At 46.6% G+C, this 22,614-nt stretch overlaps 1 protein-coding gene across 4 annotated transcripts in view; it reads right to left on the bottom strand.

Annotated features, from left to right (window-relative positions):
* The window catches only part of LOC146334076 (scaffold attachment factor B1-like), a 57,115-nt gene that overhangs the window by 5,064 nt on the left and 29,437 nt on the right, over nt 1–22,614 (bottom strand). For 2 of the 4 annotated variants that reach the window (XM_084825049.1, XM_084825053.1), the window contains 13 exons: nt 20,773–20,873; nt 18,860–19,009; nt 18,687–18,766; nt 17,077–17,207; nt 16,875–16,966; nt 15,312–15,424; nt 7,698–7,952; nt 5,599–5,829; nt 4,535–4,577; nt 4,275–4,387; nt 3,151–3,263; nt 2,522–2,573; nt 1,008–1,392 (listed from right to left, as the gene is read on the bottom strand). In XM_084825049.1, the coding sequence (XP_084681175.1) occupies nt 1,278–1,392; nt 2,522–2,573; nt 3,151–3,263; nt 4,275–4,387; nt 4,535–4,577; nt 5,599–5,829; nt 7,698–7,952; nt 15,312–15,424; nt 16,875–16,966; nt 17,077–17,207; nt 18,687–18,766; nt 18,860–19,009; nt 20,773–20,873 (1,589 nt within the window). In that variant the 3' untranslated portion in view covers nt 1,008–1,277. Of the gene's footprint in view, nt 1–1,007; nt 1,393–2,521; nt 2,574–3,150; nt 3,264–4,274; nt 4,388–4,534; nt 4,578–5,598; nt 5,830–7,697; nt 7,953–15,311; nt 15,425–16,874; nt 16,967–17,076; nt 17,208–18,686; nt 18,767–18,859; nt 19,010–20,772; nt 20,874–22,614 lie in introns of those variants that run through there. The other 2 variants (XM_084825051.1, XM_084825052.1) reach the window with 2 other exon arrangements.

Raw genomic sequence — 22,614 nt, 5'->3', positions numbered from 1 at the left:
GCATGTTTATCAACCCTGATAAAAATCCCGCAATGCTCTGGGTATGTGCAGTTTTGCATTTTAAGCTCACTTAAATCCTCGCACCATCATGACTACATGAATAAATTGGAGTTTGCTTCTGCTGCCCCCATGGGCTCTAGACTTTGTCCCCAAGGTCCAGCCTGAGCTGCACCACTGCCTACACACTGCAGACAGAAAGTAGCAATGACATGGGAGACATGGCATCTGCATGATGTGAGAATGCAGTTTGTCTCCCAAGAGCTATATGCAATGACAAGCAAAGCGGCTGTATTTAGCAGAGTGTTTACATGCTCCAGCTGCCCTGGTTTATCAGGGGCAGCCTCCCTTTTCTTGCATCTTGCCACATCACTGCCAGGACCAGCCCAGTCCGAATCGTAGGAGCACACCTGAGAGGCTGACAACCTCACTTCTAGCCTCAGTATATACAGGGACCAAGGAGATAAAAGTCTGATAACCCCCGAATCTGTTCCCCGTAAAACCCCGTTGTGAGTTGGCCTTTCAGGGAGATGTTGGGTCACCTGATGTTAAGCCTGAGTGGGTAGGAAAATGTTCCTGATTCTACAGGCCAAATCTTCACCCAAAATTGAAATAAGAGGCTGAAATGCATTGGGCTTTCCAAAAATATAATATTTGCATCCTGATATGTTTCTCTCCTTTTTTGGGTCAAACCTTTACTCAGCCAGGTGTTTGTGTGCTCTGTACCATTTCAGATTGCAGGTGGGGGCTCACACGACTGAATCTTCCTCTGTAGCACTGGTCTGCAGAGCTGGGGGGTGGAACAGGTAGCAGGATCAGTCTGAGTAGTGGGACCATGCCACTTTCTCCCTGGCAGCTGCTGGGAAGTTTTTCATAGAGAAATATTCAATCATAATTTCCTGCACACAGAAATCTAGTGTGTCAGGGAGAAGCGTACCACCCTAACCTCAGTTGTCTCTCTGATATGCTACCTTCAAGCTCCTGAAGAGACCTCAGAAACAACAGCTAGGTAATTGTAAACTGTTTATTTCTAGAAAATGGAATGCCTCATAAAAGAAACATGTTTTCTTTTAAATGGAGGTGGGGGATGAGTGTGTGTAGGGGGCAGCACATACAGGAACACATTACAAAAAACCGAACGGCTTTACACATTGAGCTATGAAGGAAAACAATGAAGGTTAACTCAAAAAGTCACAGCCAGTGGTACACTGAGCAGTAGTGTGGCATTTTTCTCCCCACACCTCTGTTGCCATTTGTACAGTTAAAAAATGCTAAAACATTCAGTAGCAGCGGCTGAACCGAGGATCGCTGGGCCTGCTTCCCCTGTCTTGTCCTGAGAAGCCTTCTCCGTGCGATGCCTGGCCCTGCGGACCGCTTTGCATGAATCCCCCCCTCCTAGAAAGAGATCACAAACAAGAGATCACAAAACTTGACATCACAATTTGCCAGGACTCAAAGCTACAACGGGTCCTGGAGTTAAAGATTGTCTGGGAGGGGTTCAGTTGCGTAGCAAAGGAAGAAACTGCAGAGAGCGCTGCCATTCCAGTTGGGAAACCTCTCTACACTAATAAGAAAGGTTGGGGCAGGCAGTGCTCCCTGACTCAGAATAAAGGTTTCCAGAACAGACTCACTCGTCTGGACAACTATGAGCCTCTACCCATAGATACATGCTGCCTCTGCATTGCTCTCCCTGCCTTTGTGTTTACTTTTATTTTGTTTGATATATTTATACCCAGCCTTTTCTTCCAAGGAGCCCATGGTCCTCCTCTTCTCCATTTCATCCTCACAACAACCCTGTGAGTTAGGTTAGGCTGAGAGTCAATGACTGGCCCAAAGTCACCCAGTGAGCTTCATGGCCGAGTGGGGACTTGAACCCAGGTCTCCCTAGGCTCTGTCCAGCACTCTCACCACTCCAGCACACTGCTTCACTTCACCCTCCACTTAACAGGAGGCAAGTTTGACACAATTCTGAATGTTTCAGGCATCATTTCTTTCAACACAAGATCAACAGCGAGAGGCCAAAAGCAAGCTTTCAAATTACACTGAACTCTCCAAGTGTAGATCAAAAGCAATTTTAAAAAGTTTTTACAAGACCTACATAACCCTAATGTTAATTGGGTATTGCAGAAGGGTTTTTGTTTTTAAAAATGTGGGGTTTAAAGAGGGGTAGAGGTAATAGGATTGTAGGCTGTTTTGGTCCTTGTTGGTTACACAGTCGATCCCTCCCCAGGAACAAGGGGCAACAAGAAAGCTCCAACAGGTTAACGTTCAGCCAGGACACAAAGTTAAACTGCAAAGGGAGTTTCCTGCCGCTGGCACTATACTAAGCCTTCCAGGATTCTTGCAAGGGCACAATTGGGTAATGCATTGCAAAAATGAGTCAATGTATTAGCAGAGCTCAAGATAGGGTTTTCCTGAGTTAGGAAGAAAAGGAGAGAAGGAGGGCGGTGGATAAACTGCATCAAATGCAGAACAAGAAAAGGCTAGTGTAATTCTGAATTCGGAAGGCAAGGCTGCTTCTTACCCAGACATTCCACCTCGCTGCATTCCATGGCCACATCTCCCTCTGCCCCTGCCTGGAAAGAACATGAGAATTTTAAGGACACGCTCCTACCACAAATCTGAGTTGCTTTAAAATCATGTCTCACTTTTCTTTTTCTCCCTGGAATTATAGCAGACAGGCAAGAGAGCTCCAGAAGCCGGGGGATTGTGAACCAACAAGTTAAAGGGCCTAAAAGGTGCTGGGAGGCAAATCTTGTCAAGCAGGACAGTGATGCTTTGATGTCACAGTCTAGGAACTGGGGCTGAGATAATGGCTTGTCCCAACGTACTTAGCAATTTTCACAGAGAGCAGCCTGAGCTTCAACAACTTCTGCAATACTTCCATGTGCTGTTGCTTCATAAAATTCTCTGCTTTCTCTCTTCTACCATTTCCCTCCACTCCCCTTCTCTTGAGTAACTAATAGGCTTTTTCTTAGACTGTAAAGCCTGAAGGAAGGGCCTGTGTTCGTCTTACATCTAGTGTCTATAAGCTGCGAACTGCCCAGAGAGCTTTGGTTATTGGGCAGCATTGAAATGTAATAAATAAATAAATAAAATAAAAATGCCTCTTTCAGAAAAGAAAAGGAAGACTGCTGAACTAGAAAACGTCACCTCGCCATCGCTCATGATCCCGTCCCACTGCTTCCCCATCACTGTTGCTTTGCCAGGAGCGATCTGGATGGCCTTCAAATTTTCTAGCGTGATCTGCCCAGTCACGCCCATCTCTGTAAAAGAAGTGCTAATTTACAGGCATAGCCTTTATCCACCTGGAGAGAGAAAGCTTAAATCCCTCCAAACACACATAGATTGCTGAGGACAACTCATCATTGGTAGCATGTGAGGTTTCTGTTATCCATCTCGCCCTGCTGTATTTTTTGAAAATTCAAGTGCATGCGCACACACACATGCTTTAGAAACTGTCACCTGATAGCAGCCATTCCATTAGGCTGCAGCAGGGTGGGGGTGGGGAGATGGGACAGGACATAGGGGCACTCTATCCACTCTGCAGCAAGACTGGCTGGCTCCTCCTTTCCCTGAAGTGTTTCCCTATCATCTGGTAATTTTGAGAAGAACTGTTTAACTTTTAAGAATTGGTGCCTGAGTTTGCTTTCCACCACCCTTTCCCCTCACCATTCCCCTTTTCTTCTGTGTTATGTCATTTACAGTGCAAACCTACAGGGAGGGAAAGTTTTGTTTTTATTTATTGTATGCAAGGTGCTCCGGGAGCCTTTTCAGCTGAAGAGCAAGGTAAAAATGCATTAAAACTTTTGATTAATTGGTTTGATTAACCAGATTAAAACGCTCAGACTAAAAAGGTACCATGGTTAATTGTGCAGATTTTAAAAACTTTTTACAACATCCGTCTACATGGCACCATCTCCATCACCACACCTGGGACTGTGCTCTGCTCCACGCCCAGCCCAGCCTGCTCTGCAGCACCTCTTTAACAAACAGGCATTTAGTGAGTTGCTGCCTGCAAAAAAGCAGTCCTTTGAATGACTTTTTCGACTGACTGGTTATGGCATGGTATGAGTGGTAACTATTTCTGTTTTATCTTTTTGTAGATATTATGTTTGCAGTGACATTTTTATTTCATTTGGTGGCTTAAGAGCTGGGTTTTAATACTGGCAAAACCTTATTAAACACCCTGATCTCTTTGGAATAGGGTGACCACATATTTAACTAAGATTTAAGCACTGCTGTGGGCTGACCTACCCCCATTTGTAAGCACTCACCGGGATGGCGGGGGTATTCCCCTTCCCTCGCTCATGTGCCTATCTGAACCATAGCTTCCCCAGCTGTCCCGTGAGTGGCGATCTAGTCCCCTGTGCCGTTCGTCAGTGTAGTGCTGGAAAAGTGGAAAGCAGACAGGAACAGCATTCATCAGATGGTTATGTACTGGATAAGCTGTGCGTAGAAATTTCCAAAGCAGAAGGCAAACAGCATTAGCCTTAAATGGTTTCATAGCACCCAATATTCAACCAACACAACTTACCTGTCTGTCTCTGTCTCCCATCATTCCTCGTGACCCTTCTCTCCTGGAAAGAGTAATATAAACAAGGTCAGATTCTTGCACTAGGGTTATTCTCTGAAAGGTAAAGGTATGCCAAGTATCTGTTTCACTGAGCATCCACAGTTCTTGAGACAGGAGTAGGGGCAGAGGAAGAGATTCATGCCACACTCACTCACTCTACAGCAGGGCTGGGGGAACCTGGTGGCCTCCAGATGTTGGACTACAACAGCCATCACTCCAAGCCACCATGGACAATAGTTGGGGATGACGGGAGTTGTAGTACACGTGTAGGGCCACAGGGTCTCCAGCCCTGTTCCATTGCAGCACTGACTTGAGAATGAAATGAATATGCATACTTTGCTTTTTATCCAAGATTGATTCTCAGAGCAGCTTAAAATTAAATTCCACAGAAAGCTATCAATCTGTGTTCACTGAAGGAATACATGAGGGGGTTATGAGGCCTAGCCCTGCACCCCAACACCTGTGCATTCAGAACACATGAGAAGTGCCAGATCAAGACAGGCAGGGGGAGGGGGGAGAGAATACCCTGCTTGAGCCAGACTCTCCCCTTGCATGGAGCCCCTTCTGACATGCTCAGAACGTGTGGACAGTGCTGGTGGTAGCAGCAGCTGGGCGTTGGGGTAGGTGGGTCATCTGAATCCCCCTTCTCTGTCTCCTGGTCCCTCGCAGCTGGTAAAAGAGCTCTCCCCTCCAGAGGGAGGGGACGGACACCACTGCAGATGGACTTAAGGCTGGTGAAGATATAGTACACTATTCTCATACAGAGCCTAAAATATGCTATTAAGTGCAGTCCAGTCTGCAAAATAGTAGATCTGCGCCCTCCCCCCTCCCCCCATGACAGTAGTAATTCTGCTGGTAAAAAACACAGCCAAGCTATGGAGAGTCCCAATTAAGTCCCACACCTTTTCAAATGTGCCCGAAATAGGAGGGTCACTATATTCCCCCAAATCCACCCTCTTCCCTCCTCCTCCTACAACTTTTCCACAAGTGTTTGCATGAACAATGCTGGAACAGAACTGTACTACCGCTTTGAGGACGTTTTTGTTGAAGAGCAGAACGTAAATCCTCTATGTGAACTCTCCCCAGCACAAGGCGGAACACGAGCCCCCGCAGCTGACCTGCCCAGGGAATTGTCTTGATACCGCCCACGATCCCGGTGATCAAAGTCGTGGAACCGATCCTGGCGGGTGAAGTCCGAGCGGTGGCGGTCGTCTAGGGCCATCCGCTTTGCTTCTGGCCAGTATGGGCCATCCCTCCTGTGGGGCAAAGTCAAACGAAGAGATCAAGTCAGAGGAGTTCTTCTCCCCAACCCCCTGTGTTGCTGCTGCACCAGAACAAGATGATGAGATCCAAGGAGAGAAAGAAATGCAATAGACCACAAAACCCTTGGATAAAAAATCAGAAGAGGTTGGGAAAAAAAAAAAACTGCCCACAGAATGCTGCCCCCCTTTGCAATCAACTTATTCCACTTAGTTGAATGCTGAAATCTAAAGGTGCTTTAATGCTTTAGGGCACAATCCTATCTGGAGGGCTGTCAGCCTCTGAACTTGGAGGCTGACAGGCATCCTATGCAGACTGGAAGGGGCATGGAGGTGACCTTTGCCTCTGTGCTGCTCCCACTCTGCAGTTTTGCTAGACAGGCTTCTTCACCCATCTAGCTGGGTCTCTGTGGAGTGGGAGGGAAGGAGGCTGGAAGATTCTTCGTGAACCAGCCTCCCCAATTCCCCTCCCCTCCCCTCCAAACTGCCCCAGTCCCCTCCCCTCCTACAGAACTGCTTTTGTGACCTTCAAGAAGCAGCTGGCACAATGCTCTCCACACTGGCTGCAAAGGGGAATCATAGAATAGTAGGGTTGGAAGGGGCCTACACGGCCATCGAGTCCAACCCCCTGCTCAATGCAGGAATCCAAGTCAGAGCATCCCTGACAGATGGCTGTCCAGCCTCGTCTTGAAGGCCTCCAGCGTGGGAGAGCCCACCACCTCCCTAGGGAATGGGTTCCATTGTCGTATTGCTCTGACAGTCAGGACGTTTCTCCTGATGTTCAGCCGGAATCTGGCTCCCTGTCACTTGAGCTTTTCTTCCGTGTCCTGCACTCTGGGATGATCGAGAAGAGATCCTGGCCTTCTTCTCTGTGACAACCTTTCAAGTACTTGAGGAGCGCTATCATGTCTCCCCTCAGTCTTCTCTTCTCAAGAAAGGGAAGGGGTAGGGCGCTCAGACTCGTGGGTCCGAGTGCTGTCTCTGACCTTGGATCTAGGAATCCAAATAGTATGGCCACCCAGACTCTGTCTAGGGGTCATAGGACTGCTCTCTTAATCACCTCTTAATTCCTTATTCTGCAATTTAATGAGTCTATGCAATGTTAAATTACAATTTGGTAACTGGAAAAAATCCCTTTTCTGGCAAAGGGACGGTTTCACAGAAAAGAGGGACCATGTCTCGGGTGCTGAAGGAGCCAGGTCCAATTTCTGGCATCTCCAGTTGAAACAGCCTTTCCCAAACAGATGGTGCTGGGTGACAATCCCATCATCCCGAGCCAGTATGGACAATGGTCAAGAATGATGGGAGTTGTCATCCAACACCACCCAGGAGCCCAAGGTTGGGAAAAGGCTGAGTTAAAGGATAAGAGAGAGCTGGGCTGGGAAAGACCCCTCTCTGCCTGTGGCCCTGGAGAGTTATTTGCTGGCAGGTCAGAGTAGACCAGCCCTCCCCAACCTGGTGCCTCGTGCTGGATTTCATGCTGGCTGGGGGTGATGGGAGGTGTAGTCTAACACATCTGGAGGGCACCAGGTTGGGGAAGGCTGGAGCAGATAATCCTGGGCTATGTCGACCACAATTCCAACCTGATATAAGGCAGCCTTCTATGTGCCTATGTCAAAAAAAGAGAGATCTTCGCAAGTTTCCGGCCAGTACAGAGGGAGCCGTGAATCCACACAACCTTGCTGTTATTAGCACACCTCCACATACCTTCCCCACAAGATACAGCTTTCAGTAAGTACGCTCCTGTGGACAAAGTGTGGGCGAAAGCCCCCCTGAAAATATCCTAAGATTTGCTCGTACAAATGTAGCTGCAAACTCGTTTTCACCTCCCATCCACGTCATACGGCCTCCTCAGGGCCACATACCTCTCCTGCTCGTAGCGCAGCTGCTCGTGTTGCCGCCGCAACTCCTCCCTCTCGCGCTGGATGCGCTCCTGCTCTCGCCTCCTCTCATGCTCAATGTGCATCCGTTCTCTCTCCAGCCGCTCCCGCTCCATCCGCTCCCGCTCAAGACGCGCCCTCTCAAACTCCAGCTTCTCCCGGGTGATATCCAGCCTCTCTCTCTCCTCTTGCTCCCAGATGGCTTGCAAGCGCTGCTGTCTTTCCCGACAATCACGGGAGCTATTAAAGGAGGAAGATAGAAATGCATAAGCCCAATGGTGCAGATGGGCCTTGTGTTTAAATCACTTGCCTGGTCACCACTGGCAACCAGGAATTCCACGCAGCCCAGAGTGTGGAATTCCCTCCAGACAAGTGAGCAGGGTGGCCAAGGAGGGACTGCGTGGTCTGACCCTGCTTCGCGAGCTCACTCAGCTCCTGTCTGACAACGCAGCAGACGGTGAAAGAGAAACAAAGCATTCTGCCCCTCTTTCACCAGCCTGCTGAGCTTCTAGCCTACACAGGGTGTTGTTGCCTTTAAACAGCCCATTTTTTTACTCATATCCTGCAGGAGGGTATGTCTGGCTGATTGGAACAGTGAACGCACTGCAACACTTTGTTGTGGGCCCCACTTTTTATGTTTCCATCCCTGGCTTTTACATGGGAGTTCCCAGTGAGTCCTGTCACCTCACTGACTGATCAGGTCTGCTCCTGCTTAGCTTCAGCAATGTTGCAGTGTCCAGGTACTCCCAGATTGAACGCTGGCTTTTAGAATAGGAACAATGAAACGTTTAAAATAAATAAATCAATCTTACCCGTCAGTAAGATCTACTCCCACCTCCCTTTGGGAAATATTTATCTAAAACACACACACGGTGGGTGTTTTAAGAGTTCTCTGTTTCTAACGTAGCTCTGGCCACCTGGGACACACAGAAAAATATCTGCAGAACTGTCTCTAGCCCAGAAGTTAGAATCCTCATAGAATGGTGGGGCAATTCTGCTTGCTCTCTTGCCTGCTCAGCAGAAGGGAACCTCATGTTAAGTCTCAACTTCCCATTCTCATCCAGCTGGCAGGAGAGCAGGCTGCAAAGGAACACCCAAGAAAAGTGTGGGATAAGAACGTAAGAAGAGCCACGCAGGATCAGGCCAAAGGCCTATCTAGTCCAGCATTCTGTTCCCACAGTGGTCAACAAGATGCCTCAACGGGAAGCCCACAAGCAGTTCATGAGCGCAACAGCACTCTCCCACTCCTGTCCCCTAGCAACTGGTATTGAGAGGCACACTGCCTTTGATAATGGAGGCAATATTAGAGCCATCATGACTAGCAGCCATGGATAGCCATACTTACCCTAGAATATGTTACGACAGAATACATTCGTCTTTATAGAAGATGTTAGATGACCCTTCCTGCCAATGGAAGGCTCCGAAGAGGCAAGAGAGCTGATTATGCCATACCTGGTACAAGAAGAAGGCAGGTGGCAACCCTACTGATGTTGTCCAGTGGAGTGCGGAAACTCAACTTGGTTGTGGCAGTCATATGCCATGCAGTAAGCACCTGATGCTTACCCCTTTGACTTGGCATGCCAAAGCAATATGTTCAGTAAGCATTTGCTAAGTGTGGGCTTATGCCACAATTTCTCTGTAAGCTAGGAAGGATTAGGGCACAAGTTAGGCGTCACCTTCTCTTGGAAGGAGGAATCGTTCATTTTGGGGACAAAACAATGGGTCAGCACATAGAACCAATCTTGAAATGAGTACATACTTTTTCTAACTGAAAATGCCAGTCTATTATCCACCCTTTTGGTGAGGATCAGCAAAACCACCACTTTCTAGCTAAGCTCTCTAAATCAGGATGGTGCTCAGAGGTTTTGGAGAAGGGGTCCCTTGAGAGTCTTTTAATACTGAGAAGAAGTTCCAGCCAGGGAATCTGTGGACAGCAGGAGGATTGATAAGGGTGGAATCACTTAATAGCTGTGTAGTCAAACAGGGAAAACCTTCTCACTCTCCCAAGACACATTAGGGCTAAGGCTTGCCTTGCACAGATGCTCACTCCTTGACCCTGATTCAAGCTTGAAGAAAAGCCAAAATATATCTGGAACTATCTTGCATCTTCATCTTCTCTGAGAAGAGACCACATCTATAGAGAATCCTTCACTTGAAGCCAATGCCTTTACTCCTGTATGTGGAATTGGCATGCCAAGTACTGTCCCACAAGACCAGTGCTTCACTCACAGTCTCGTCCGGTTGGCAAGGATCTTGAGGCCTGTAAGGTTTGAGAACCAAGGCTTCTTGAGCCAGATTGGGGCTGCTACTGCCTGCAGATGCTCTGTGTACTATTCCATTAGGAGGTGGAAAGGACTCCATGAAGCTGTTTGATGGACAGTGCAGCTGACCCCTCCACCTCCTACGACCAAATTGTTTTGGCACTGATGTGGCCACAAACAGGTCTGACTGTAGTACCTCACCAATGGTTTATTAGCTAGAAGACTTTGAGAAGGACTAATTCTTGTTGGTTTGGGATCTTCCAACTCAACCAATCTGTCCGAGCGTTTCGTGAACCTTTGGTGTATTCTGAGGGACTCCTCTGCCCAAGGCAGGAGATGACAAAGATATTACAGGACCTGCTGCCCTGTTGTCTTGATGTGAGTTCTGGTGACCATTTTTCCTGTCCTAAGGACGAAGTCCTTGTGACAGAGAGGGCCTGGCTGCCCTCAGGTGTAGCCAGTTGAGGTGCTTAGATGGCTTCCTTGCAGGACCACTGAACGTATACCACGATTTCTTGACAGTGCCTTCCTCCAGTGGTAACCTGAATGAAAAGTGGCTCCCTCAGCAGCATCCCTCTGGCTCAATGCCTGGGAACTAGCGAGGGGAATTTTGCTTACTCCATATATTAACAAGATTTGATTATCCTAAAGGCATTTCGGCCTGGTTCACTTTAACCTAAATCAAGGGTCAAAGTTTCCAGGTCTTAAGGAGCTTCAAGAAAGGAGCTTAAGTAAAGTTAGCTCAGAAAGTTGAGCAATGTGCCAGATGTTTCCTGTTTGCCCCTTCACTGATAAGAATTGCTGTTCTTGCAGTTAAGAAATGTCTGCTCGCTAACCAACAGTTTTTGTAAATTTTGCAAAGTCTGTATTAATCTGGAAGTTGTCATATGATAAGGAAAATCTTGAGTAATTATACATGCTAATAGTATGCTGTACTGTGATTGGCCATTGGGCTACATTTTGATTATATGAACCTAAAATATATAAGTGTGTGTTTGTTAGAGGAGGGTTGTTGTTCCCACCTGTTGGCGTTCAACCTCATGCACGAATAAAGGAGTGTTTAACTCAACCTCCACCTCCAGCCTCATTCCTTATTGAGCGGAGAACCCGACACTAGCTAGTAGGGTCTCTTGCTACTAGGGGGTGGGTCCTCTAACTGAAGTGACTGCTTGAGACAGATCTGGTGCTGCCAAGCAAGGGGCCTGGAACAGAAGTGAAACTGAGGGGGCCTGGAATGGAACTGAAACCATGAGCTTGGTGCATGAGGTTCACAGACTTGCACATAGTTGATGGGAACTTCGAGTGGTTCATGAGTCAGAAAGAGCCCTTTTGAGGCAGTGTCCAATATTACTCTGATGATGGAATCTCTGAATTGGGAAGAGCTTATGAATGTGACACTAGACATGGAAATCAAACAACCATGACCCACTGAGAACACAGGAAACTGCCTCATACTATTTGTCCACCTGCCCTCGAACTGTCTGCTCTGACTGGCAGTTGCTCTCCACAGGTGGAGAGAGGTATTTCCCATCATCTGCTACTTGATCCTTTTAACTGGAGATATTGAAGATTGAACCTGGGACTTTCTGTATGCAAAGCAGGTGCTCTGAGCAATGACAACAAATCTAAGTAGCAACAGAAATACATACCCCACCACCCATCCCAAACAGCAGTGGAAGAGAGGCCAAATGAGAGTGCCTTGAACTGACATGATCTGTTGGTCATATGTGAACCTCAGTAATTGATGGTATGCTGGGGGGATCGTGACATCTAAGTACACTTCTCTTGGATCAATGGTCACCATGAGATCTCCTGGCTGAAGTGTCTCTGCCACTGTCTTCAGGGCTTCCATCCAGAACGCTCTCTTCTTTAGAAAGAGACTGCGCAATCGGAGATCCAGAATGGCTTTTCAGTGCCCATTTTTAATTGGGAATGTAAATTCAGTCCCGTTTAACCTCAGAAACAGATTAACAGGGAACTGTGAAGAATAGTGTGTGAGTGAGTGAGTGTGAGTGTGTGTGAGTGTGTGTGTGTGTGAGTGTGTGTGTGTGTGTATGGAACCATGCAATTGGCTCTTATATGCAGTAGCTGAGCAATGGCAGTCACCAGCTGCTGATGTTTAACTGGGTTGCAGGAGATGGAGTGGAAGAATGTGCCTCTTAGAAAGGAGCTCAGTTTGAATGTGTAGCACTGGCGAGCCAATTCTAGTGCCCACCAGTTGACGGTCATTCCCACACATGGTGAAAGAGTTGAAGGAGCTCTTCCCACCTAGTAATAAGGTGGCAGCATCCTGACCTCTAACTTGAGATGGGTTTTCCCAGCTGCTTAATTTCCTTGGTTGGGCTTAGAGCACAGAGGTTTGGCACTGTGGTGAGAACCAGGCCATGAGGGCCTGGAGGTTCTGTTGCCATAGTTGTCAGAAGTACTCCTGTGGGGATGAAAGGCATGGGATTTCTTCTTTTCAAGGTTGGGAGGGCTTTCTTTTTCATCTTTTGTTTCTACCAGAACCAGGGCAAGAATCTCACTGAAGAGCCCACCCCTGCAGAAAGGGATGGTGGATACGTTAGCCTGGGACCTCTGATCAACATCCCACTGCTTTAAGTCACAAATTCCTATGAACTTCAACACTGGAGTCGAAAGCCTCAATGGGGAACTGCCAGAAGGCTGGCCCCACATTTTGTGCTGCCTTGGCCAACCTGTTGAGCCTTTCCTTAAGATGCCTGGCCACCGGGAAAACTTAACAAAGTAAAACCTTGCGCCTGCAACACAGAGGACCTTCCTCATCCAAAACGGAATTGGAAGTGGCCACCCTGATGGATAAAGATGATGCTTCATGAATTCTACACAAGACTGGCCTGTTCTTCCTGCCCCCAGAGATTAAGTGCAGCTATTGAAGCATCTACAGAGGGGATTTGGGACCCTGTCCATAACTAGAGGGAAATGAGTTGAGCTTTGACCAGAATGCTGGGCTTTCTGAACTGAGATGGGTCATTCCACTTTTCCAGAGTTCTTCAGCAATATTCTACCAGACAAGGCACTAGGTGTTCTGCCTGGACAGCTCTGGGAAACACTCCCGAGAATCCATAGGATTAGATGCCGGGATGAATGTCCTGAGTGGAAAGAGGACCTCACCCATCCGAGGAAAGAGGTAGCGTTTTTCTGGCTATACCTGGTGTGGAATGGGAGTGATCTGGAAGCTGTTCGTAGGGATGGCTCAATTGTCAATGGCCAATCGAGGTGCCGTGCTTGCACTAAGAAAATCTTTTTATCTAGGAGTGTTAAGAGTGAGGCAGAGGAAGGGAAACACACACACACACATACAAGCTGTACTATGGGCTCAAGACCAGGGGCAGCAAAACAATCTGGGTCTCTGTTTGAAGCAAGGGTTCACCTCTCCAGATGGGACGTCACGTTCGTGGAGTTAACCCTCTTGTCACCTGAACACTCACACTGCATTAGGTGAGGAAAAAGTACTGCTACAGATAATCAGTTATGGGCAGAAGATGACATCTCTGGTCTTTGAACCTGTTGCTACAAGCACCCCCAGAACTGAGACCCCCAAAATAAGATGCGGGCTCCTACAGTTCTCAAACACAAGTGGGCTGCTGCTGAAGATGGCCCAGAAACCACAGCTGATACAGAATGCAGCAGCTAGTTTTAACTAGGGAAGCCTGGTAGGAACTTTGGAATGTGAGAGAAATCCTCAACGGAATCAAAGGAGTTCAGATTTCTATGAATCCGACCCATGGATACCACAGCGGCCTGGCTTTTCTGAAGTCACACAAATTCCGCGGACCGTTTTTGTTTTTTTTTACTTTCTGGAATTTTACACAAATCTAGTCATAGAAAAATACATAAAATAAAAAACCCCACCAGCTGAAAATTCGCATTTCCCCCATTGGCTAAAGCATGAAATTCCACATTTTGAGGGGATTTGCACATTTTAGCAAGTGCAAATTTGGGCAATGGGAAAAAATCTGATTCTGCCAATGAGCGGATGATGGAATGAAAGGCACCTGGCAATCCTCAAAACGTAGACGGAACGGATTTTACAAAATCCGTACATCCCTATTTCTCACCAGTTATTAAACAGTTAACTGGTTGTTGGCCTGTTCCTAGACACAATGGAAACTGCTGATGCTTACCTATAAAGCCCCAAAGGGGCTGAGACTCAGGAATGTAAAGGAACGCCTTCTCCCATACCAGCCTGCCCAGATGCTACAGTCATTTGCTGAGGCCATCCTCTGGATGCCCCTGCTGTCAGAGGTGAGACAAGCGGAGAACAGAGAGGGGGTGTTCTTGGCTGTGGCACACTGTCTTTCGAACTCCATTGCCAGGGAGACTTGAGCACCTTCTTTGTTGTCCTTTACGGTGCCAGATAAAAACATTTCTATTCTCTCAGGGCTTTTAGGTGCTATATTATTTTAATGCTTACCTTTGTGATCGCATTGCATGCCACTGTTTTAAGTCTTTTTAAGTGTATTTTTATTATTGTTAATTTCTTCATTTTAAGTAGACTACACCACCGTTGAAGATCATTTGATTCCGTTGAAGATCATTTGATGTGAAGGGCAGTAGAAAAAAAATCTCTCTCTCTCAAGATGGGTGAGGGTTGTTAAGGAAGTGTATCCTTATCCCCCAATTAGTGGGCCCTTGAGAAGGTAGCACCCTGTTGTGTCCCTAGGAAGAAGGCAGGGCAGGCAAGGAAATGAGGCCCCAGAGAATTCTGAGGATAGGGGCAGCATGTTGACTGCTTCCTGCTAGTAAATGCAATAGGTTTCGGGGAAAGTTAGGCAACTGGTGTGTTGGGACATGTCAACCACCAAGTAGAAGATGAAGGACATAGGGTGCTCCATAATGGCAGCGGGGGGAGGTTTAAATGTTAAAGTCACCAAGGTGAGGCCAGGGTTAGCAACTAGTGGCACTTTGGACTGAATCTGTCCCCACGAGGACCACTTGCCAATCCAGTGGGCAAAAGAATGTTATGGATTATGGCAATGTGGTTTGCAGGCAGAGTGCACTTTGGGGTTTGGCCTCTCCATCCCCCCTTCAAAGCAGCCCTCCAGAAAAACTAGCTGTCAGAGGTGTAGGGGTGTGTGTGTGTGTGTGTGTGTGTGTGTGTGTGTGTGAGAGAGAGAGACAGAGAGAGAGAGAGAGACAGAGAGAGACAGAGAGAGACAGACTAATTTATTTATCATTAGCACATTTAAGTTGCTTACCGAAACACAGAAATACAGGCTTCCCTCCACCACAGGCACACCATTTACAACTGAAAATGAAGGGAGGGGAAGTAAGTTTAACTGATAGATAACCATTTGTTATGGCATATGGATCTTACCGGTGCTGTTCTTCACTCAGTCGTCTCTCTCTGATTTTGTTGAAGGGCACGATCCTTTGCCTCTCTTTGCTCTTTTCTCGGCTCTCCGATTTGCGATCCTGGCTCTTCACACTCTACATTTAACATCCAAAGTTGTGAAGGGAATATAGGAATATTGCTTCAAGGGAATCTCATTTTAGAAACAAAGCAAAATGAAACACATTCTCTCAACTCACAGACTCCCAACAAAACTGCCCTTTGAAAGTTCACAGCTGCAAAAGTTGCTTCCCCCCACCACACCACCATTTGCCTTCCATCAAGCACACTTCCAAAGGGTCCTGCAAAATCCACATGGGATGCAGCACATTTAGTCTTCCTTTCAATGTCTTTGTCAACTCCAAGATGGCTCCAAAAACAGCCTTTGTTTGAAAAATAAGAGAAAAGAGAGGGAAAGACATGTATCTTGGTGTCTCTGCCTACATCCTCCATAAAATGCCATGACATAATGGGGAAAAATGTGGATTGGATGCCTTCCTAACAGTGTCCAGAAAGATACTTCTGATCTTCCAAGATGGGCATGAAGGCAACTGGGCTCTCCTGTTGTTGCTTCCCAGCAGCTGGCACTGAGAGGTAGAGTGCCTCCGATCCTAGAGATTCCATTTAGCCATCATAGGGGGATAGCCATTGATGGCCTTAACCTCCATAAGTATTGTCTAAACCTCCATCTAAGCTGGAGGTCACCACCACATCTCATGGCAGAAAATCCCACAAACTAGTTATGCGTGCCAGGTGAAGGAGGGCTTCCTTTCGCCTCCCTTGACTCCCTGCCAATCCATTTCCTTGGATGACCCCAAGTTCTGGTATTATGAGAAGGGGAGAAAAATGTCTCTCTCTCCCGCCACACGATGCATAATTTTAAATTGTGTCCTTCCCCTCTTCATCTCCTATTTACTAAACTGGAAGAGCTGCGCCAGATCAACCCGAAGGGCTCTCCAGTCCAGCATGCTGTTCCCACAGTGGCCAACCAGATGCCTATTAAGAGGCCAACAAGCAGGACATGAGCACAACAGCAGCACCCTCCCATTTGTGTTCCCCAGCAACTGAAATTTGGAGGTATATTGCCTCTGTTCTTGAAGGTGGCCTATAGCCATCATGACTAAAAAGCCTCAAACACTTTTAGCCTTTCCTTGTAGGGAAGATGCTACAGCCTGATCATTTTGAGCTGCCCCTTTTTGCACTTAAGCACTAGTGATAAGCAATTTCTCCATTAAATGAGGGTAAAAAGTTTAATCCGATGAGTCTTTGGTGGTGGCTAGAGCGATGCATGTCCAGTGCCGTGCTGAGCTTCCTTTCTGCATCCAACATTTTAAGAATAATCTGACAGAGGGAGGAGAAACCCAGTCTAAATTGTTGGACTTTCTACTGCTGAAGATCTAATCTAGGATCTAGATTTTTTGATCAGCCAAAGCCTCAAATCTATTGTGCAGCAGGAGCTGGATGGTTTGACACCTTCAATTTAATTTTTAAAAAGCCCCAAACATTTAAAACTGCACTCATCAAGGGAAATGCCACTGTTTCACTTACTCTCTCTTTGGATCTGCTTGCTGTCTTCACGCTAATAACGGGTTCACCCTTGGATTTATCCATTATCACAGTCCTTTCTGTTCCTTTACTTCCTACACAAAAGCAGGGAGAGGGAATTAAGACATTCAACACAGAATTAGGTTTTCAGGTGCTAGCACCATTTACACCCCAACCCCCCAAATGGAACAGCACAGTACATTACCGGATTTTGGAGTCTTAGACTTATCTGCCGATCCCGATCTCAGCTCCTCTTTCCCCTTTTCATCCTTTTCTTCAGCTTTCTTAGCATCTTCTTTTTGGTCAGCTTTCTCATTCTTTTTTATGCTGGCAGATCTGCAAAATAGTTGAGTTCAGAATGGAGGGAGGGGAAGCAAGGTAACAACACGATCCCTCTCCTGGCCATTAGCCAAGTTGTTGCACGGTTATGGTACATTTGCGAATACTTATTTAATTGCTCAAGGTGAATGTATTTGCTCAAGGTGAATGTATTAGCAATAGAATGTCTACAAACAGGTCCAAAATGGGGTCAGTTTGGTAGAGAGAAACCCCTCACACAAATCTTAGGGATGTCTGCTATTGCCATATTGAAAGAAGACTATGAAGGAAGTCAAGGGGGCAGGAAGGTCAAAGTGGTGAGGATATATGCTGACATGTTTGATCTGAACTAGCCTAATCTCTGTCTGCAGGTCTCTAGCATGAAGTACACAGAAACCACCCTCCTCCCATCTTTTCCACTGCAGCTCTGCAGATTCACCCAAAGCAATTTTGCAAGCTAACCTACAATTTCAGAAAAGGCAGCTCAAATTCCATTCATAAAACACCCACATATGAAGCCCCTCCTGGCACTGCACCATTTTCCAAATGCAGATGGAGGACTGCACACCCAAATGATCACCCCACATCAACAACAGTCTGTACTGACAAAAATAACCTCTGCAGAGAGACGGCTAAGCCAGATCCCTTATCTCTCAACATGGTAGCCTTTGGGAGGCAGGGAGCTTCCAATGTGCGTTCTGCATGGTGCAAATCTTGGACAGTTGCACCATGTGCTTTCACAAAGTATGTAGAAAGGCCCCAGTACCTAAACATTCAGGCACATGTTGAGGCAGTCATTCCAGTGCTGCTCCCCCACTGTGTCAATGACTGGATTTTCTCAGGACCTTCCTGAGAACTCTCATCAGGATTACGCACCATGCCAGTACATGCTATCCAATTGCTCACGCTTGGGTCCTCCTGCAAGCAGGAGAGGCTAACAAACCAGGAACCCTCCATCCCTGGTTTATTGTGATGTCTGAACTGTGGATCCCGTCTTGTCTCTCCCCAAGCAGGCCAGAATCATAAGCCATGGTTTGTTGTTGGCTTATAACTCTGGCTTGGGGGGTGGGGGGGGGGTGGGGGAGAGACAAACCAGAATCTCGAGTTTGGATGTCACAATAAACCATGGGTGGTTTTTAGCTGATCCCCCTGGCAAGGGAAGCCAAGCGAGAGCGATTGTGCAGCAGGCACCAACACTTAGCTCGATCTTGCTAAGCCTGGATTCTCTGGAACCCTGGCGTATTATGACATCTGAACCAGGGCATTCAATATGTTATTCATCAATTTTATGCAACAACACACATTTGTCCATGGAGTTTTCACCCCACATTGCTGACACTATATTTGACAGCTTTGCCTTTTCCGAAATACATTACCACCTACCTTGAGCTTTCAGGAGTTCTGGAGGGGTGTGTGTGTGTTTCAAATTTAAATTACATTTGTTGCTTCAAAATGAAAAGGCATTTAAAAAAAGAAAAGAAGCTTGAAGTATGTTACCTTTCACTGGCTGAAGCTTCATTCTTCACCTCACTGTCCTTTTTATCCAAAAACTTATTTGTAGCAGGGTCATTTTTTGCCTGAAATAATGTTTATCATTAGAAACCCAAAAGTTAAAAAGGTTTTGTTTTTAAGAAAAAAAGGGGGAGGGGGGAAATAGAGCCACCACTTACTCTTTCAACAGATATTTTTTTCCCATGTAACTCTGTTTTGTGGCAATGGGTAATGCATTTTGTGGCTTCTTCAGCTGTGGACATTGTCACAAAACCATAACACCGAGCACCTGGACTGCGTGCATTGGTCACCACTTTTGCACCAACCACCTTGAGAAAAGGAAGCACATAATATTTAAATATTTTGTGGGAACATGCCAATGTAAGAACTGCCTGCCAGATCAGATCAAAAGGTCCACCTATCTTAGCCCAGAGGAGAGCAGAATGGGGGAAAAGGAAAGACTGACTAGAAAGGAAGGAAAGGTTCCTCCTGTGCAAGCACCAGGTCATTACTGACCCCTAGAGGGACGCCGCTTTTGCTGGCGTTTTCATGGCAGACTGTGACGGGGTGGTTTGCCATTGCCTTCCCCAGTAGTGACTACCTTTCCCCCAGCAAGCTGGGTACTCATTTTACCGACCTCGGAAGGATGGAAGGCTGAGTCGACCTGAGCCGGCTACCTGAGACCCGGTTCCACTGGGATCGAACTCAGGTCGTGGGGAAAGTTTCAGTTGCATTACTGCCGCCTACCACTCTGCGCCACACGAGGCTCTTTCAAAGACTGACTACATGAGAGAAAAATAGTCTGTGAGGTAAAACCGGATATATTATTTTGGTAAGTGGAAAAACAGGAGCCCAAACAATAGCTGTGAGGAAAGACGAGGTAAAAAACCAATGAAAGCTAGGATAAAGAGGTTAAGGGTGCAGCCCTGTGAGAACCATCCTTGACGCTTGTAAGCCTCTGAACTCAGAGGCTTGCGAGCATCCAGTGCAGAGCAGGCGGTGTGGTGGAAGCGATCCTTGCCTCTGCTGTGTCTCCTACTCTGCATTTTAGCTAGATTGGCTTTGTCTGTGTAAGCTGGCCTCTCCAGTCCACCCAAATGGACTGGAGAGGCCCCCTCTCCAAGGCTGGTTTTGCAACCTCGGAGAGGCAGCCATCATGGTGCTCTCTGTGCCGGCTGTGAGGGGGAGGGGGAGCATGGATTCCTGGATCTGAGGTCGGAGCACTGTCTCTGACCTCAGATCCAGGAATCCGAAATATCCTATGGCCCCCCAGGCATTGTGTTGCTCCATAATAAGAGCAAAAGAATGAGAGAACTGTGGAATAACTCTGTCCTGGACAAAAGGCAGGGATGAACTGGAGAGGAGGCGGGCTGTGACAAAGCTTTGTCACATGATCCCTGCCTTTCCTTAGCAATAGGGTTAACCCACTGTGGATGCCTCCTCTGCCAACCAGGGATTAGTGATGACTATACCACATGCATTTCCTGAAATGTTTAAACATAGCCACAGTTCTGTGGGAACTGGTCAGCGCACTTCAAAGAAAAACTACTTTGGTTAGTTCACACATATCCAAGGGGAAAGCTGTGGAGTACACAGCTAAAGACGCAACAGCAAACAATCTGCAACAGCACATTCCAAGACAATATGTCTTATTACATCCTGTGTCACACAGCAGTATAACTCATGGGTGGCGCTATTCAGTTCTAACTAACAATTCTCAATATCCTCTGTTATAATAGTGAATGAGTGGTGAGCACCAACAGAAACAGAACTGAACGGGGGCCACTGAGAAAAAGAGAGATATCAGGGGAACTTAAGGTTTGCAAAAGTAGAGAAAATCTTTAAAAAATAAAAACGAAACACATTTCGTAGCCACAGAATGTTAAGTGTCAACTGGAGAAGAAAAACAGGAAAATGGGCGGGGGGGGAGGGACAGAGAGCAAGGGGAATGGAATATCCCCGTGGAGGGCAGTGCTGGCCTGAAACCCTGCACAAGAGCACTCCTGTTAAGGGGTAAAGATCACCACCATTTTTTGCATGTCCCATTTGTCTCTTTATCATATGGCTTAAACAGTAATCAACACAGCCTTACTTTTCCATATTTGCTGAAGAGGTTCTTCAAGTCTGTCGCTCGGGTGGTGGAAGCAAGGCCACTCACCCAGAAGTTCCGACCAGAACTGGCACTACTGCAACCTAGTTGGGAACAGGAAGGGAATATTATCAAGCCATGGCATGATAAGGCCACCCACCCTACCACTGAAGAGGATGACCACACACTGGAAGAGGATGTAGCACTAGGAAAATACACAAATTTCAGTGAATGTCGAAAAATTTGGTGACAATCCCAGATGAATTTAGGCATGTCAGCCTTCACCAAGGTATGTACCTGCTTAACAGACATCTGCTGATGAATGCCAACAGTCTCATTTATACTCAACAGCGAGGGTTGACAGCAACTGGACATTTGCAAAATGCACCCGGGATTGCTGACATGTGGACATCAACGTTCACAGAGGTTTGGACTTCACTGTGACATATACAAAAGTCTTTATTTAACAGGAAGTGCCACCACATCAATTCATATATGGCTCTAATTGTCCCATCTCAATTTTTGATTGTCAGGGCTCACTGTGTTTGCAGGACTGCATCCCACCTGATAGGGCAGGGGTGGGCAACTTGTAGCCCTCTGGATGTTTTGGCCTACAAATCCTATCAGCCCTAGCCAGCATAACCAATAGTGATGGGAGTTGTAGGCCAAAACATCTGGAGGGCCACAACTTGCCCACCCCTGTCACAGGCGCTCTTGTCATGCTTCACTTGGATGGAGACGATAGTAGGGAAATCACAGACAGGAGAGCAGAGCTTTGAAGAGGAATTTTGGAGGAAGCAAAACACCTGAACACCATCTCAAGGCTGAGGTCTCCAGACACACACTGGGTGTCCATGGTAGGCTCCTTACATGGGAAGGAGGAGGAGCTGATTCCCATCAATGAACTGAGCCCCCAAGGAGCCCAACTGTCTTTTGATGTTTAACTTGAGGGATTAGCAGCTGATTGGCATTTAGCAAGGATTGGTCAGGAACTCCTTCTCAGAACTGGAGTTCTCTAATTCAACAAGTCCATTTCTTGCAATCCACTTTTAGGACCCTGCTCTGTTCCCCCACTTTAGAAGAAGTCTGGACATACCTGGTAATGAGAGACTTTGTAGCCCCAAGGATATGGAATGACCATCCAAACAAGTACATCTCTCCTTTCTTTTAGGCAGAAAGGTAAGGCTTACCTATGTAAGGGAAGTTTTATGCAGGGCTACCAACTTGTTCTTTGTTTTTATTCGTGCAGCTGTGATGATTCTGAAGGGGGGGGCTTTTAAGAATGAGAATTTTGCTTCTGAGAAAACACAACATAGTACTGCAAATTTGTACTGAAGTTCAGTTTTGGGAAGGGATGACCACACCAAGCAAATGATTTCTGTAGTCTTTAAATAAGCATGTGCTAGATATGTTAAACGATGCTGTGCATGGGTAAACAACTACATACAAATAATAATCTTTCAGTAGTTTTCATAAGCATTTCACACATCCTTTGGAAGAATAACTCTCTTAAGGAATTGTGTCTAGAGTAGACAACTTGCAATTACTTGTGTCACAAATGTTGATTATTAACAAAGGCATCATGCAACACTATTCAGGGTTGATTTCATATGGTTCAACTGCTGTAGCCACTGACTTTGGGTCCTTATTTACTCTCACAAAATGGGTTTACAGGAACTATTAATAATATTTTATTTATTTATTTCATTTCTATACCTCCTAACAGCTGAAGTTCTCTAGGTGATTCACAATGATACCCCCAAACACAATAATAATAGGTTTGGGATAAGTTAAAAAAGAAGCTTGTAATGTGCCATACAAGTCACAGGACTGAGAATCTGACAT

This window comes from Heloderma suspectum, chromosome W (assembly GCF_057233095.1).
Source record: "Heloderma suspectum isolate Gila_16-S chromosome W, 16-S_ref, whole genome shotgun sequence".
In the NCBI taxonomy this organism is placed as follows: Eukaryota; Metazoa; Chordata; class Lepidosauria; order Squamata; family Helodermatidae; genus Heloderma; species Heloderma suspectum.
This window is presented reverse-complemented; position numbering and strand designations above follow the sequence as displayed.